The following is a 17,792-nucleotide window of genomic DNA, read 5'->3' on the forward strand; positions in this document are numbered from 1 at the left end:
AAGGCATGAAATTATTAATTGGAGTGAATTGTTGTTTGTCCTTGTGTGACTTGTTCAGCATGTCCCCAAACGTCTCGACAAGTTAAGTTTGGATAGAATTGGCCCACGCTCCCAACTTCGCGGAAACAGTTCGGAGATGATCCCTTCCCGAACTTGCAACATGGCTGCAAGGCCCGTGAAAACATGGATGACAGAGTTGGGAATGGGGGACTCTGCCAGGCCTCGCAGAGTCCTAACATCACCTCAGAGAAAACGCCTCCTCATCCGACATCAATGTGTGACCTCACAAACATGCGTGATGAAAAAAAAAAAAAAAATCAAATAGAAAACGTTCAAAACGACAAATTTAAATGGACCACAAAATTCCAATTTATTAATATGCACCTGCGATTGGCTCGCGTTTAACATTTTAACACTTACTTGACTTACAAGTGTAAAAGTAAGTTAAGTCTGAAACGCTAAGCCAATAAAACATGACATAAACTCACCGTATGGATGAAAAAAAAAAAGAAAAAAAATGTGGCAAAATGGCAATAAAAGCAAATAACTTCTGAAGCAGATGGTTCAAATGAAGGTTATGCGTCATATTTTTCCTGAAAATGATCAAATTCATAACAGTACAATAGCATTTGTGAGGGAGATTTCACCAGAATGCGGACTACAATCTCTAACTTTGCGTAAATACAAAGTGTGTTCACGTTGCACGAGATCCATAACAACATTTGTAAATAAAAGGAAAAAGATAACAGCCACAGGAAAGCCGCAGTTATTTACATCATATCACTTTGATCAAACTCGTTTATAAATACTGAAACCAGAGCAGATGGAGTTCCGCTTTTAGAAACGCGCAGCGACCAAACACGTGTCAGTGTGATATTGGACGAGAGCGAGGAAAGGAACTCCCGGGTGCTTTATGGGCTGTTGCGACCGTGTAAATCGTTGAGGAGAGGAACAAAAGAGGACAGAGTTTAGCCGAAATGGTCGTGGTGGCCTACTGAGCTACAAATGTGAGTAATGAGTCAAGTCCGAGTGACAAGGCGCGGATCAATCCACGAGCAGGGCAGAGGAAGCGGAGGTGGAGGCCACTGAATTATTTAAACACACCTGAGGAGGTGCTTAACGGCGCAGAGATGGATGCCCTCGCTCGAGTTCTACATACATAATGAATGAAATGAAAAATCCGAGCACGCCAACCACGGCCGGGGAGTTGAAACGAGTGTCTCCGTAACATCCCGCACGTGCGCCAGAAATGCTCATTTATGAGGAAAAAGTGGACAATACGCTTTTGATTTGTTGCGACGTGCTCAAGAAGTCAGTGAGCAGTCGGACTGTGAAATATCACGCTATTTACACGAGCGTTACGCTGTATTCTCAATTATTAATTCTCCCATCCCTTCTTTTGAAGACACAGGCCATTATTGTTTCTAATCATGTGGCCATGCATAGGGCATGTGCATCCACAACAATGGCCGAAGGGAAAAAAAAAAGATATTTAATTATTGGTAAGTCGAGAACGTTTTCTCTTCATTCTATTTTAACAGAGCATTCACATGATTGTTTTAAATTCAAAACAGTTCTTCCGAATGGTCACAATAATTTCTTACTGCGAAATCATTCAACTGTGAAGGCATTCGAAGCGAGCCGAGACAAAATCTTCAAATTTATCTTTTGCACAGGTTGCGGCGGATTCAAACTGATGAAATGAAGGCTGAGTAGGTCAATTTGAAAACTCACGCCGAAGAACATAAAGAGGATATTTTATCAGTCATCACTCATATGGAAATAAAGCCCGTTTAAAATGGAGTGTTCTTCATATAATTGATTAAATGACAAGAATAAAATTGGTCAGGAAGCTTGCCAAGAAGCCTGCGGCATCATTCGGGGACAGCTGGAAAATTTTGGGTAAGAATTGCATGTCTCCGTCATGTGACAGCCATCTTTTTGCACACTTCCTGAGTCGGGCGAGCGAGATTGCAAAGGATTTTTTTTTTGGCAAGACTGGCTGACATATGTATGGCGCGTGTAAAAACGCGCGGCGCAAGAAGATTCGCTGATTTATTGCTGTGCTCGGTGTATTGCATTTGATTGTTTTGTTTTTAGTGGGGGGGGGGTCATGGAAATAGAGATTGTAATTACAACTTTACAACAACGGTGGGTGGGTTAGTGAGAGATCACGTTGCATTCGGATTAATAAATATATCTTATGTCACCATAATAGGAACAAAACTCCTGAAATAATGGTTGAGTCATAATTCTTAATAAAAAAAAATAAAAATAAAAATTAAACGGATTATAACTGTGTGAAATCAACATAAATTTAAGAAGAAAAAAAAATTGAATTTTTTTACTTTTGGTGCTCAGACTGGGGTGGTGCATAGAAATAAATAAATAAAAAATAAAAATAAAATATCCACCTTGCTGCAACTGCCGCCACCCAATGTCCCCTCAACAAAGCATTTCTGTTATGCTCTTGCACTTTGAAGAACCATTCATGACTGACTCGCTTGTCATGTTGACCGCGCAGACGTATAATTGAAACATCGTTGTCAAGCGTGAGCGAGTGTGTAACACCTTGCAGATCTTGTACAGGGAGTCTTGGCCATCTCCTCCGGTGTCTTTGAAGTAATCATGAGCTGGGAATGTCCTGTTAATGTCCCGCGTGATGGCACTGTCCTGCGGGGATTCCTAGCAGTGAGACGAGAGAGAGAGGTGGGGAAGACAATCGTCGTTATATAGAACATGAAAACGAGTCGCCTCAAGATGTTAAAAGTACTGCTGCTTCGAAACATAAGACAGCCAACAGCAACCGGCAATATGGCACGCACAAGCCAACTATTAGAATTAGAAACAATCACGTGATTAACAAATTATTTCAATTGGTGATTTTTTTCTTTTCTGGTTGCATGACAGTAATGAATGTTAAAATGTGACCTAAAACTGAAAAATCTAAGACGGCTTTGTGATGGTGAGCGTTTAAGATTGTAACAAATGAATGTGATGAAGATGATTTCCTACGGGACAACTGTAATTGAGAACAAGTGTGACAGAACAGATTGCAATTTGTATTTGCCAGTGTCGCTTGATTCCAAAGGACTGAGGTGCCGCCCAAGCTTCGACCATGGATGACATAAGATACAGATTACTTCTTTTTTTTTTTTTTTTTTTGAGTATTAGGACACTAAAAAGAAAAAAAAATATTAGACACTGTGATCAGGTGATATCAACATAACAAAAGATGTCTTAGAGATTAATTGATTTCGAAAAAAAAAAAATAATAAAAAGCTCCACAATGGGAGCGTGCATCATGCAAGTCCTTGCATTTGACTTTCTGATAACCATCAAGTCCGCAGCGGCCTGTCATCGAAAGCGCTATACCAACATCCAGAAAGGAAGAACAGCCAGATGAAAATAAAGTGTGTGCAAAAATAAACACCGGAAGAAAGAAGTAGAAAAACTCAAGCGAGCTAATGGTGAGCAGTGAGCAACATGGCATCCGAGTTGCCGAGTGCGTTCGTGTTCAACAACTTCCACCACGATCGGCAAATCAATGACAATATAATGACACATTTGACAAGAATCCAGGACTGCAGGAGCGCGTGTGTCCGTAACACGGATCCCCAGCATCCGAGTGAATGATAAGCTTCCATGTTTACGCAAGCACCACTTAGCCGTTCTTATCTCGAGTGCTGAGAGCTCAAACAAAAGACCTTTGACATCGTGGCCAATTAGCTTCCCTTTTGTCTTTTTGTGTTCACTTGAAAAGAGCCGTGGAATGACGCTAACGTGAGAGGGGAGCGAAAACATACGTTCAATCCGTTTTGCCCAAAATTTGAGTGCGTGAGGAAGCTGATCTAATTATTCTAGGGAGTAAAAGACCGATATGCTTTTTTCAGGGCCGATACCGATTATTGGTAGTCATGGAGGACGATAACCGATATTTCAAGCCTTTATTTCAAAATTTCGGCAAAGTCTGTGGTAGTGCGTGTGACTGGAGGTGAAAAAGCAAACAGGCATCTTAACTGCTGATTGGCTGCTACACACTGCACAAGGAACCAATCGGATGGTGATGTGGGTGGGCCAATCAGCTTCTGCAGGCAGGGCCACCAGCACAGCAAAGAGAGAGAGAGAGAGAGAGAGAGAGAGAGAGAGAGAGAGAGAGGTGTGCGGCAGCGAGCCAAAATAAAGCAGCTTTTAATTTAGCGGCCTTGAAAGTTAAAAAAAAAAAAAAAAAAGGCAGATGCCGATTATCAGCAAAATGCCAAATCAACTAATTATAGCCAATGCCTCTTGTCGACCGATCATAAAAACAAAACAAAAAAATAAATAACTGGATTTTATGAGAACGTGGGCTCCGTTGTTCTCAACACTGTTTGTGTCACTACATAAGAAAATAATTAGCTGATAGTGAGGCTGTGATACGGATTCATGCTTTGCTTTTTAGTACACCAATGTAGATCTTAAGCAGCTTTTTGTTTTTGTTTTTTTACAAAAAACAGCAGTACATGTACAGACATCAAACGTAATAAACCCATTTTCCCCAAAAAATGTTGCGCTAATAATTGCTGCATTAAAATCAATGAATGATGAGGCGCGTAATAATCTGGTATGATAAAATGCTTTTTCCTTACTTGGGTGTACGTGATTAAGAGAAAAAGGAATTGCATTTAAGAATGAGTGATTAGTATCACAAATGCAACCGTGCCGTGTTTGATGACAAAAAACTTCACGGCGGCTGAGCCCCGTCTCACAACGTTCGCGAGTCAGTCTCCTGCATGACGACTGGAATGCTGGGAATAGCCGATCACCGTTGCACTTCCGTGGGAAGGTTGAGGATTTAGTCCGCTATTGTTTACGTCGCTGATTTTGCTCGAGTTAACACAATGGCTGACTTGTCATTCTGTTATTCTTTCTCTGCTGCCTGTTGAAATGCCCAAAGAATATACGGCAGGATCATTTAAGATGGATCATTTTCCATCCTCGCATTCTCTCACTTTACAAAATCCGAAAATGTTCTCACCTTTACATAATCGTTGTATCTTAAACATTCTTCGCAGCCTAATTTTTGTGCTGCTGTGCCGTTTGAAGCGCCAACAAGCAACAGAGGCATAAACACACAACAATGTTATAAGACAAGGGCAGGGCAGCCACCAAAGACGACGTCAACTGCCAAATCAACTTCCTCCGCTCGTTTATAGCGTCAATCTCCCATCATTTGGTCATCCACAAAAACGTGCGCTGCCTCATTACCAAAATGCACACTCAAGCGCTCTGCATTCTGGTGCCGGTGCGTGACACTCCATTGGCATCATTTTCGCATTTTCTCCGCGACAATCGAAAGTGGCACGTATGCAATTTAGCACATTTCCGCTTGATTGAAAGACCTTACAAAAGAATTTCATGCAGAATTTTTGTTAAGTCTTTTATATGAAACATGAGATCATCTACCGGGATCAGAAAATGTCCACATCGACATCGAAAGTGTGGAGAGAAAAAAATGACCTTTATTTTCTCAGCACAGATGCACAACACGTACAAAGTTACAAGACAATATACAGTACGTGAGGGTTCGCCACCTACAGAGAAAGTCTTCCGGGATTGGTCATTTCCAAATGACACATTTAAAAACACACAACATTCTCAGTTTATGTTTTTCAATTTGCTGCACTCATTCTGGATATGACTATGATTTATTTTGTTAAGACTGGACTCGAGCACAGAAACTTTACAAGACCGAAGAGTCAGCTGCTCACAAAAGCCGGGTCATGAGTGCGCAATTAGCTCCGTCCTGGTGTGTCCTATTTAGATCCAAAAATAAGCACAAAGAAAACTCAATACGGATTGGAAGACAGATAAGGAAATGTCTGACGCCAGCTTTGCATGTGCGATAAAGCACAATAATTGATTAAGGTTCTAGAACCTCGTTCAAATGTTTAATGGCCAATGGTATGCGGTACTTCTAGTCGGGAATTTTGCCTTAACAAGTCATCATTGAATTGCGGTTCTCTCAAAAGGTTTTTATTTACAAGGAGCCATGCCATATTTACAGAAAGAGGATTTATAAACAAAATAATGACTCCACTCTACCTGACCAAAAAACAATCCATAAAGTAGTGCACATAGATTTGTTGGCAGCAGCAACACCCGTCATCTGACCTTGAATTTTTTTATTTAAAAAAAAAAAAAAAAAATTCAATAAATTCTGATCACTTCGGGAGATTACAATCTGTTCTCTTTGAGATAAAAAAAAAAATAACATTACAGTAGATTCGCCTCAATAAAACCCGGCAAGGGAAAGATGCACTCTCGTAATAAATACAATTGCAGTTAAGTTCTGCCTCATTTATGTCATCACAATGGAAGCGAGACACACACACACACATTCAATATGCCGTTTCTTTACACTGACAATGAGGTGACAACACAAAGGAAGCAAGATGAACGGACCGATTATCATATTTGGCACTGCTCCACAATTGACAGAATTCGGTAAGACAACACGTGAATCGATCATGATTGTGCATCTTAATTACAAAACCGCACACCCACAAAAACACTCGCGTGGGATTGAAGTCAAGCAATGGGAGGTGAAAACAATGTTAGCACCCTTGCTTCAATTAACAGTCTCGTTCAGCCATTCGTGGCGGTCCGGCACACCCGACCGACACTGAGTCGCGGGAAAATCCAGCGGGTGTGCGAGAAAATACAATGAAATGAAAACAAGTCAGTGAAAAGTAAAAACAGTCACTCAAGTAAACGACTTGCAAAGCACCGCAAACACTTTTTGACCTGGTGGAATGTGAGCTTAATTTGCGGGACGCTTTGCTCACACATGAAATTGACGGCGCGTCAATTCGGTCAAACAGTCACATGTCGACAAAACGGAGCCCTCTGAAAATGTTCGGGTAACGCAGTCACACTTAAAAGTCGGCTTTCGAGGCAATAACCAAAATCTTCAAACTGCGCTTCACAGTCTTGACGGTCTACACCAAACGTGCGAAACCCCCTCAAATATTGGATTCACTATAGTGGTTATTATTAAAAAAAAAAAAAAAAATGTCCAACTTTCTTTGGTATTCAACACAAGGTACAGTATATAAAGCTAGATTATCTCTTTCCATGGTTTGTACTCGTACAATGGATCTATTCAGCTGGCGGAATGTGAAGTTCCAGGCAGCTCCCAAAAGTACGGATGATGGAAACATACAATACATGCATGCACACAAACACGTGCAAGTCTCAGGGGTCACTCTCCTTTCACAAGAGCAGAGAATAGCCTCTCTGTGTTGTTTTGGTGTCTTTTCCTGTCATGCTCCACGTTTTTGGGGTTTTATTTTGGGGGGGGGGTGCAAATGCACAGGTACATTACGGCCATCGCAATACCGCATCAAACTACAACTGCGCTCTATGGAACAAGGCCGTTCTTCACATCCGGCTACCACAAAACACGCAGCGTGTCACCAAGCACTGTCCTCAGGCAAAAGATGCACCACATTAAGAAATGAAGTACCAGTTTATCAGCGTGCAGTTTGGTGTGAAGACATCTACTCTCGTGGTTTTGATTGAGAGTTTACATTTGTGCTTAGTTACACCACAGCCATGTCATGAAATTAACAGAGAGCGGAGAAAAATGGGGTGACCACTGCGCTACGTGCGACAAAAAAGTGAACAGTCAAAGAATCTCATCATCATCATCATCGTGGAATTCTCATCAAGACTGTCTAAACCGGAAGAAATTTGAGATTAGACATTCGTTCTTCCGCGATATTGTTTTTATATTTCACAAATTATGATTTTAATAAATGATATGTACATATAATAAATGTACTCAAAGTACTTCCTATCAAGCAGTTTTGTTTTCTGAAGTGGCACACGTTTCCTTCAAGGCAACACTCAATCCTGACATTGTGTTGTCTCGGTAAAATAAAGTTTGAAGCCGAGGCGAAACATTTCATCACCTCTAAAATCTACTGTCCCTCCCGTGAATGAATGAATGACACCTTGGTGGACTGTTTAGCACAGTTTATCCTTCAGTGTTTGACTCCAGACTCCGCCCACATGAGCTTAGAGGACATCTGCGTCCCAATGTGATGGAAACAGCAGCGGCGTAATCTCGCCTCCTTCCATCCCGTCGTGGAAACGTGGAGAAGACACTTTTTCGTAGCAGTTTAAATGCCAAATTGGGCAAAAAAAAAAAAAAAGCTGTCGGCACTACACGTGACATGTTGTGCCGATTCCTACCTGGCCATGGCCAGACCCATAACCTGTCACGGTACATCCCTGCTCAATAGAACCAATGAATGCCTTTTTGGGTTTCCTTACGCCGCTGCCGCCGCTGCTACCGCGCTGTAAACAGTAGGAGCAGAGACGCTTGAGGCCCTTCCTGAAGGCGGAGTTGGAGAGGCTGTAGATGAGACAGTTACAGAAGCTGTTGCTGATGGCCAGCCAAGTGGTGAGGAAAGACGCTGCAGGGTGGTGGTAGATGCCACCGCTCTCCAACAAAAAGTAAATGATGTACGGCAACCAGAGGATGTAGAAAACGCTGGTAATGCGGAACAGTACCATGGCATACCGTTTGTCCGGGTATGTTGAAGATGGTTGTTGAAATTGGGATTGTTGATGGTGAGCTTTCAATAAGCCGGCCGAATGTCTCTGGTCCAGCTCATCGTTGTCCTTGACCGGAGATCCGCATGTCAAACCCGGATCTTGGTGCGGTTGCGGTCGGTAACGCGCCTGACGTTCGCTGATCTCCCGTGTGTGCTGCCGGCAGATCCTGAAGATGTTGCCGTAAGTGAAGCAGACGGTGAGCGCGGCGGGCGCGTAGAGAAGCGCGACGATGAAGGTGGTGAAGGCGGGCTGGGTTCGCCACTCGACAGCACACCACTCCACCACGTCTCCGTGGTAACCAGGCTTTCCCCAACCGAGGAAGGATGGCAGGAAGACCAGCGCGGAGTACAACCATATCACAACGATGCAGCAACGCACCCGACACGGCGTCACCAGGGCCGCGTAGGTCAGCGGCCGCGTGATGGCGATGTAGCGATCCACACTCACGCACGCTAACGACGCCATGGAGACAGACTTCAAAACGGACACCAAGTATCCGAACACCTGGCAGGTGAGTTTGGGGTCGAGTCCTTGGAGGTGATGAAGTAAGGACAAGGAGGGGAAGAGGCAGCTGACGCCTACCAGTAAATCAGCATACGCCATCGTCTGGATAAAAGCGCTGGTGGTGTGCTGGCTTAGCAAAGGCGCGCAGTGGAAAACAAAAATCACCACCAGGTTGCCGGAAATAATCAGAACAGTGAGGAGAAGGATAATGGAGACTTCAAGCAGGCAGGTGGTGATGATTTTGGAGTAGCTAATCTCAAGCAGGCAAAAGGGAGCAGAGAAGTTTGACAGGTCACCAGAGTTCAGGTTCAGTGGATCCAGAGAGGAATTCATCATCTTGGGCAGGAGGTCGTCGTCTCGGAGCCCTTCGAGGGTGAGGTGAAGCCAGGGGCGATTTTTGCAGGTAGTGAAACTAACTGCACACTTTCAATCTAAACCAAACGCTCCATGTTTCAATTCTGTAATTAATTCGCCACAACATTTCAAATGCTTTCAACGTCACCTGAGCAAAAAAAAGGGTCTTTGTTGAAGAAAAACAAAAAAATCCAGTCTGGTTTATGCTTGAAAAGTTTTTGATGCCCAAAAACTCAAGAGATGGCAAAAAATGAGGAGTCCCGCTTATATTTACGTAGTCCACAAAATCACAAACACAGCCTCCAGTAAAAATATTTTGCTGAAAAACCAAAGCCGTCATCAAGAACGCTTAGTCCTGCTTTTCCTGATTCCCGTTCTTGACCTTGCCTCGTCTTCACCTTATTCCCAACATACTTGCGCGTGTGCCGGCGCTTGCCTCCCCCCCCAAGTTTCCGTCCTTTGCCTCAGTATCGCTGACAACTGCTGGGAGCGAAGCAGTGTCCGAGGTGAAAGATGTTGAAAATGCCTCAACACACACACACACACACACACACACAGGCACACACACCTTTGCACCTCAGCGGTTATTCCTATGAGGAGGAGCAGCAACAATGTCTGAAGTGGAAATGAGGTAGGCAGGCATACCGATGCTGGAAGAACTCTCTGCCTCCTCCTCCCCTTGATGTTGAGTTATCCTCTTTTACTAGCAGTCCCTTTTCTCTTCCTTACTCCGAGTCGCCCGCCCACCGTAGCTCTCTCGCTCTCTCTCTCTCTCACAGAAGAAACAGTGGCAGAAGTCCCGCCCCTCGGTGTGGCTCAAACCAATCATCAAGAGTGGAGACATGCGGCTGCCTCCCTCCCAAACCTTCTCCCCGCTACCATTTTTCCTCTGCCTTGTGCTCTCATGCGCACAGGCAGAATATTATGGCGACAATGAAAGAAAAGAGTTGTTACCGTTTCGCGTTAACTCACAGGTGTGCGACGACATCTTTCAACTGCGTCCTTTTTGCCCAAATCGGTAATTTGGCAGATTCAAGTTTCACTTCAAACAATGATTAGTCATGAGCGGACAAATCCGCAAAAGGTGGCCGGCACGATGGCCTTACAGCGCAGAGGTCGCGGGTTCGATTCCGGACTTCGACCTTCCTGTGTGGCGTTTGCATGTTCTCCCCGTGCCTGCGTGGCTTTTCTCCGGGTGATTTGGTTTCCTCCCACATTCTAAAAACATGCATGGGGGGTTGATTGGACACTTTAAATTGTCCCGAGGTGTGAGAGCTCGTCTTTGTGTGCCCTCTGATTGGCAGGCAACCAGTTCAGGGTGTAGCCCCGCCTACTGCCGGATGACAGCTGGGATTGGCTCCAGCGCGCCCGCGACTCTTGCGAGGAGAAGCGGTTCCGAAAATGGATGGATGGTATCACAAAAGGTGCAGTTTAAAACCATAACTGTCGATGTAAGTGATTTTGAATATCACCAAGAAATTCAGGGTAAATATCTAAACATCAGCTCTTAATTAAATTTTTAGGAGCTAATTTTATGTCGCCATGACATTTGTTCAAACAAAATGGACTTTTATTTGTACCAAGCATTTAAAATGAAAAACAAAACAAAACTGAAGAAACAAGAATGATCTCATTTTCCAGACAATAAACCCAGTTTGAGAAAAATAGCAGGTTTAATTTGCACTAAATAAACGTTTAAGAGCAACTCAAACTAAGAATAATAGAAAACAGGATCTAAATGAAACTGAGACGTATGTTTACTGACACGTTTTCACGACGTCGCATCAGCTTGGGATGCTTCTCAGCGCTACTTGCGTCATTGTGGGATTTCTACTTCAAAACAGTGAGAAAAAAAACCAAAAAAAACATTCCACGTTCCACAGTCAGAGCAAGATGCTAACAAACAACAGTGCAGAAGAACAAGAGTTTCTTTGACTCCTTTTGCATCATGTGGCCATTGGCAACAGTCAGGAGACTAAGGGCAGCAAAAAGGCAAACCGGGACAGCAAAGTGGAGACTGTGGAGTACAATACTGCTTTTGTCCGCTGCTAAAAGGAAGCAACGTGGTAAGCTAGCTTCAGCGCGTGTGTTTGTTTTTTGGGCATTTCTCGCCACCGCACCCTCAAACATGCCACAACGACAAAATTGCGCTTTGGACCATCCGTTTGCTACATCTTCAGTATGCCACAGCTGCCTAGCGACAGGAAATTAGACCTCGTCCTGGTCCTGTATGGCACTGAGGGGCAAGTGCGTTTATTTTAGTCATTTGAATTCATAAAGATTTCCTGATTTGAAAGCTAAATTGTATTTTCATGCATACAAAATGAAAATGAAACGACGGCGATAACGCTCACTTCTTTCTCCAAACAACTTTTGTTCATGAAAGTGTAGCACGAATAATTACATTTCACAGCCTCAGATTGTCCTAATTTGCACCAGCGCAACCGATAATTCCTCGCCACTAAGTTGTCTGTGTGTGGTGGAGGCAGAAAAACAATTCGGGAAGGAGTTCATCAAGTTCAGACAAAAGGAATTGAATCATCTGAAAACGCACTGCTGCTTGCTGGGAGAAAAAAAAAAAAAAAAAATCACTGAACACGCCGGCCATCTATCAGGTGCACCTTACACCACTTGGCAAGTAGTAAATTTTTATTGAAGTTTTTTGGGAGTGTGGGAAATGTCAACTCAGATGATGTAATAAACGCAAACCCAAGTCCTCATTGGACAGGAAGCGGCGTGTATAAAACGGTCAAAGACCTTCTGTCTGCTCACATGAATTCCTTTCGGCCTAACAGATTTGCAGATGCTGCAGGAGACTTATTTTGAAAGCGTCAGCTCTAGCGAGTCGGCACAAGCGAACTCGACATGTTAATCTCCCGCCTAGCAGACAGTCGTTCATTATGAAGTCGAAGGAAGTGGTCAGGCCTGCGTTTGGAAGCGTTGCGATTGCATCTTCTTAAAGGACCCCCCCGTCAGTCTCACGAACTAGTGCGACAACTTACGAGCTGACGGGCTGTTATGATTACGTCTAATTACACAGAATCCTGCACTAAAATTAGACGCCCCCATCGGATATTAATAGCCAAACGCTAGATGATCCACGTCCTCATTTAATGACTTTCGGAAGGCTGCGGAGTTTGTCTCGTGCAAAGCAATTTGCTGTCGCGTGATCGAGACCCAAACACGCGCATACCCACACCGGCCTGCACCTTTCTCTCTCTTCACCCCACCCAACAAATCCAGACACACTCCTTGGCGTTCACGCACCCCCCCCTGCCCATCGCACGAGGAGCTAAAAATAAATGACAGTAAGGAGAAAAAGGGGTGGATGGGGAGGAAGGAGAGAAAAGATAGCAGAGAGAGGCAAGGGAATAGAGCTCATCTGAGGAAGGTGAGAAACAAGTCCAAGGTGTAGGAACAAAATGGAATTAAGAATAAGGTGCCGCCACAACGATAAAGAGGAGGCAGCGTGACATCTTGACACCTGCTTGCCGAGCTGCGCACAACATCGGGCAGATTTTTTGTACACTGTCTTTATTTGGCGCAAGTGAACAACTCTTTCGATGGACTGGAATCAAAACAAACAAAAACATGATGAGTAAGAATATAACTATATTGTTATCGTCTATATATTAATACATCGAGTAATTAAGGGGTGGGGCGGGCATACGTCTATGCCTTTAACGAGCCGGTCTCATTTTGGGGTCATGGTTGCCGTCTAAATTGCGATAAATACATCAGGTGCAGTTGTTTGGGGGCTCCAATTGTCCGTGTTTTCAGGTTATGCTAAGAAGAGCAAAAAAAAAAATAAATAAATAAATAAAATGGTGTGCCAGGCTGAAGACGATTTATTTCATTTCATTCATTTGGTAGATTTGAGTGTTTTGCGTTACGAGTCGGTCACAGAACGAATTAAACTCGTACTTTGAGACGGCACTAAGCTACTGAGCTGTAACTCAGAACTCGTTGCTTGAGCACACTTTTGCTTTTAATTGAACGAGAGAGGAAATTGGCTGATGTCAAGATTGATTGCGTTAGAACTTTCTGATCGGAATAAAGCCACCTGCATGCGCACCATGCGGGTGAAATAATTCCCCGCTAATTTATATTCCATCATGTGGAAAGCGCTTTGTTGCAGCTCCACCTGTTGCGAAATGCGCTAGATAAATAGAGTTGTATTGTATCATGCACTTTTTCGTTCATAAAAGCACAAAAGGCCTTCAGTTCATTTATCATCCATCTCACTTGGTTTTTGTTTCCATTAAACCTCGGCTACCTCTGGAAAAGTGCGTTCCCGTGGCTAACACATGGCAACAATACAAGCACACTGATTCCAACTAGCCCTCGGTCGTGGCAATTTCTGTGTCACAATGGCCTTTTTGTCTCGCTGAAAACGTTGGGAGCTTTCATGCCGTAAGTGGACAAAAATATTGGGACACATCACAAGTCAGTTATGTGAAACGGGAGGACGTGGGCCCGTTTGAGTTCATGCCATGGGTGGAGCTTCAATAAACGTCGTCAAGTTCTTCCACACAAACTCATCCAGCCATGCACTTGCCTTGATTTGTCACGCTGGAACAGAGCTCCAAAGTCTCACTTAGCTCAGGTGATTGATTGATTGATTTTTGCTGTCCTTAAGTCTCCTCTTGGATGTCAATTCACAATCGCCACACACTTGATTTTTTTGCGGGGGGGTTACTGGCTGGGATGTTAATTAGTCAACATTAAAATATAATCTGGTATTTTCACTACTCTGTAGCGAGGAAGAAAAGGTTACATTTCTAATTGCGACCAGTTTTTCCAATGGGCACATTGGAAATGCCCATGAACAGCGTGTTCAGAGAGGCCGAGATGAGGTCAAGGGATCAAAGAGGCCGCAAGCTAGGACACAATGTGCGTGCAGCCCAGGGAAATGCACGTGCACGCGCACGCACACACACACACAATGGCTGACAACAAATTGCGCACGAGCACAAAACAAATTAGTTGTTGGCGCATGACCACGGTACGTACAAATTGAAGAAAAAAAACAAACAAACGAGCCTAATTACGATAGAGCATGAGAAGCGACGGTTACAAGCGCTGCACTTACTCTAATTCAAATTCTGTGGACTGTTAAACTACATGACTAAAATAATTTAATAGAATATTTCTTGTTGAATTTTTACTTCACAATATTACCAATGGTCTATTTTTTTTTCATCTTGCACACAAGTAAAACATTTTTTTTTAAAACAAAAACTAATACTAAAACAACTTTTTGAAAAAGCTAAAACTAATAAAAAACTAACAAAGCCGCCCTCAAAACGAATAAAAACCAACTACATTTGAAATATATTGCTGTGAGGCGAGGTCTACCCTGGAACGGCTGCCAGACAATTTCAATAACAATTTTGTCTATTTGTCGAATGATTTGTTGTACGACTTGACGGGTTTTCAACTTTAAAGGTTTTGCTCTTTTTGCATATATTTTACACTACTGCTGACACTCTTAACCAGCATAGCTTTGGGTAGACTAAATAAATCGAGCGTCTGTTGGACAAGCTGCACGTGTTTTCCGATCCTGGAATGCTTTAAAAATACTTTCCAACTTTCTGTCCAGTGGCTATCAAATCAGTAGCGCAGCACATCATTGTTATGGTATTGTAAGTGAGCGCTAACATTCCTTTCATACCATTTCAGCTAACAGAAATCAAATCTACATAAACTGTTGTTGCACAGGAACTGGGGGCAGCGAGGGAGATGGTCAGGAAAAGAAAACACTTGGACAGGCAGCGGTCAGGCAGGAAAGAGGGAAGTGGAGGAAAAAGGCAAGACCGACATCTTTTCACCACCTGGGAAACAGTCTTGGGACACCTCCCGGGATGTTCGTTGCATTTTCCATAAGCAGACTACGGCGTTGCGGTAAAGAAGTCAGAGTAGCTATGGGGGGTGTGTGGTGGTCCACTCAAATACAACTTTTGCTACATTTCCATAAACAAACGCCCGAGGGGATGAGAGAAAAAGAACAATTGTACTTGCATGTCTGATCATAGATTATTATTAAGTGCGCTTATATAAGATTAACGCATGAAACATGAAAGAGGAAAAGCAGTAACCCCTATTTTGTCAACATACTACAGATTACACAATAGAAGTAGCAAGTGCACACACACAAAAACAAGGCCAAGTTGCGCTAAAAACTCTTGGGAAGTTGTTAATAATTGCATTTATTTATTGTGGCATTTTTTTGTTTTATGTCCTCATACGTCGCATAGCACAATGTAAAAATATCCAATTAAGGGCTTTTTGTGCCACTTTGTTGTGGAACTTGGGAAACCTTTGTGGGAAAAAAAAAATGCATGTTTGGACTGTGGGAAGTATTCTCAAAATAAAAGTCCAGGAATTTTTTTCGGGTCAGGGGGCGGGGGGGGATTACAACTCTCAGGAGACCCTGGAGCCTTTTTCTTTCGTCAGTGCAGTGGTGGACAACATTTCGGATTGACGACTCCTCTACGCATTTATTTACATTTTATTGTAAAATGCTAAGATTTTTTCCCCCCTCCACATTGCTAGAATGTAGTGCAGTTAATTCTGTTGTGACATCAGACTGATTTTTATATCCAAGGTCAAAGGGCTTCTGAGCAAATGCAACGCAGCAATGGGCCATTGTTTTTTTTTTGTTCCAGGAAATCAAGCACCAAAAACTCAAAGTCTCTGCTCACTAGGCCTGGCTGATATCACCCAATTTAATTTGCGTCCCTTCACACTAACGATAGATCCCGATATAAAATAAAGGGTAAAAATATTAAAGCATAACGAGTGTGTGTTACTCTTGATAAATTGCTGTTATTACAGTTGTATAAATAATTTTCGCAAAAGTCTGTCTAATGGGCCTAAGATTTAAGACCATTATTTTGCAGCTTCGATTTGCCTAAATGTCTAATTTTATAACATAATTCTTGTTTTTAGTTAACGTGATTGATGGGCAAAGCCTACACTTGCAGATTTTATTTTGTATCGGCCATTTCTCAAGATGCAGAACGCAGAATACGGCCTCATGAACTCACCAAGTCCAGTCTTCCTTAGAACGTACGACAGAAGGTTCTACCGAAGAATATGAGTTTGTAAAATTTCAACAGTTGTGTACTCGGACGTATTTCTGTGATAGGATCACAAAATGTATCTCGGCATCTCTTCCTAGCCAAGGCTTTCCGAGTATCCAACTGATGCATCCTTGGTTTAAGTGAGCCGTAGAGAACAACAAATGACTCCATACTTGACTAAATTTGTTTCAGCCATTACTTGTGCATAACCAGCACTTGTTTGGTCTTACCTTTGTGATCAGGGTGCGGTATTCCTCTACCTGGTGGTCATTGTTGTGGCAGCCAGACAACAGCTGCCACACCTCCCCACGCAGAGCCTCGGGAATGCCACTTCGCACCAGAGGTGGAAGCGGCCTGGGACGCACGGACAGATTCAAATGCCTGAGAAAGGAGATGGAAGAGTCGTGGTTAGCAAAAGGGATGAGACGACGAGATTTCCCGGATTAATTGCAAAAGATTGACCCATTCCCCATTTGAGCCATTTATGAACGACGTGGAGTGAACCTCACATTTTTAATTTGATTGATATTTACAATCTACAAGAGTTTTCCTCACTCATTTTTAATAGTAACTTTTCAGTCGTTTTACCATAGCGCAAGATTTATTTTTTTTTATTTTGACTTTAAACCCACCATTTCGATGGCATTCAACAGACAGCAGTGTGTCTCAGTTGGTACTTGACAGTTCACATTGGAGTTTTTCCTGCACCTCATGCACCTCAAGAGGCGACGAATCAACAATGAGTAATAATACCGAGTCAGTAATGACATTGTAATTACAAAGGGTGGGAACACTAATCATTTTTTTTTCCAATGCATCGCTCGTCTTATTAAAAAGATTCTGCAACGATTCAGAAGTATTGATAATCGAGATTTAAAGTTTTTAAATACTTTTAAATACCACTCACGACTTCTCTCTCATATCATGCAGCTCTTGATTTTATGTTTCAGATTTTCTCTGTGTGTAAAATTTAAAAGTACAGCTAATTAAAGATTCTCCATCACATGCTATGATTAAAAAAAAACAAATGCAGGAATGAGATAGGAAAGCTACCCCAATAAGCTGCTTATCTTGTTCCCTCCCATAAATAAAAGGCAATTGTGCGACTGTTCTGACTTGGGAAGGACAAATGCGACAAAAGCCTTACCACTTGGAGAGCAAATCTCCCCAGGTCTCTAGGATCTTCTCGGCGCACTCTTTGGAAACGTCACCAGAACCACTGAGTAATGGTTCATCATTATCTAG

General features: G+C 42.9%; 2 protein-coding genes across 5 annotated transcripts in view; both read right to left on the reverse strand.

Moving 5' to 3' along the window:
• rabgap1 (RAB GTPase activating protein 1) overlaps positions 1-17,792 on the reverse strand; it is a 46,649-nt gene that overhangs the window by 13,088 nt on the left and 15,769 nt on the right. For all 4 annotated transcript variants that reach the window (XM_088281440.1, XM_088281439.1, XM_088281442.1 and 1 more), the window contains 3 exons: positions 17,695-17,788; positions 16,778-16,928; positions 2,572-2,685 (listed from right to left, as the gene is read on the reverse strand). In XM_088281440.1, the coding sequence (XP_088137566.1) occupies positions 2,572-2,685; positions 16,778-16,928; positions 17,695-17,788 (359 nt within the window). The remainder of the gene's footprint in view (positions 1-2,571; positions 2,686-16,777; positions 16,929-17,694; positions 17,789-17,792) is intronic.
• Positions 7,339-10,095, reverse strand: LOC148319265 (putative G protein-coupled receptor 21). The gene has a single exon (XM_088281693.1). The coding sequence runs from the start codon at positions 9,442-9,444 to the stop codon at positions 8,209-8,211; it is 1,236 nt and encodes a 411-aa protein (XP_088137819.1). The 5' UTR covers positions 9,445-10,095; the 3' UTR covers positions 7,339-8,208.

Source organism: Idiotropiscis lumnitzeri, chromosome 18 (assembly GCF_059441095.1).
Source record: "Idiotropiscis lumnitzeri isolate Australia: NSW breed Sydney's pygmy pipehorse chromosome 18, RoL_Ilum_1.0, whole genome shotgun sequence".
Classification (NCBI taxonomy): domain Eukaryota; kingdom Metazoa; phylum Chordata; class Actinopteri; order Syngnathiformes; family Syngnathidae; genus Idiotropiscis; species Idiotropiscis lumnitzeri.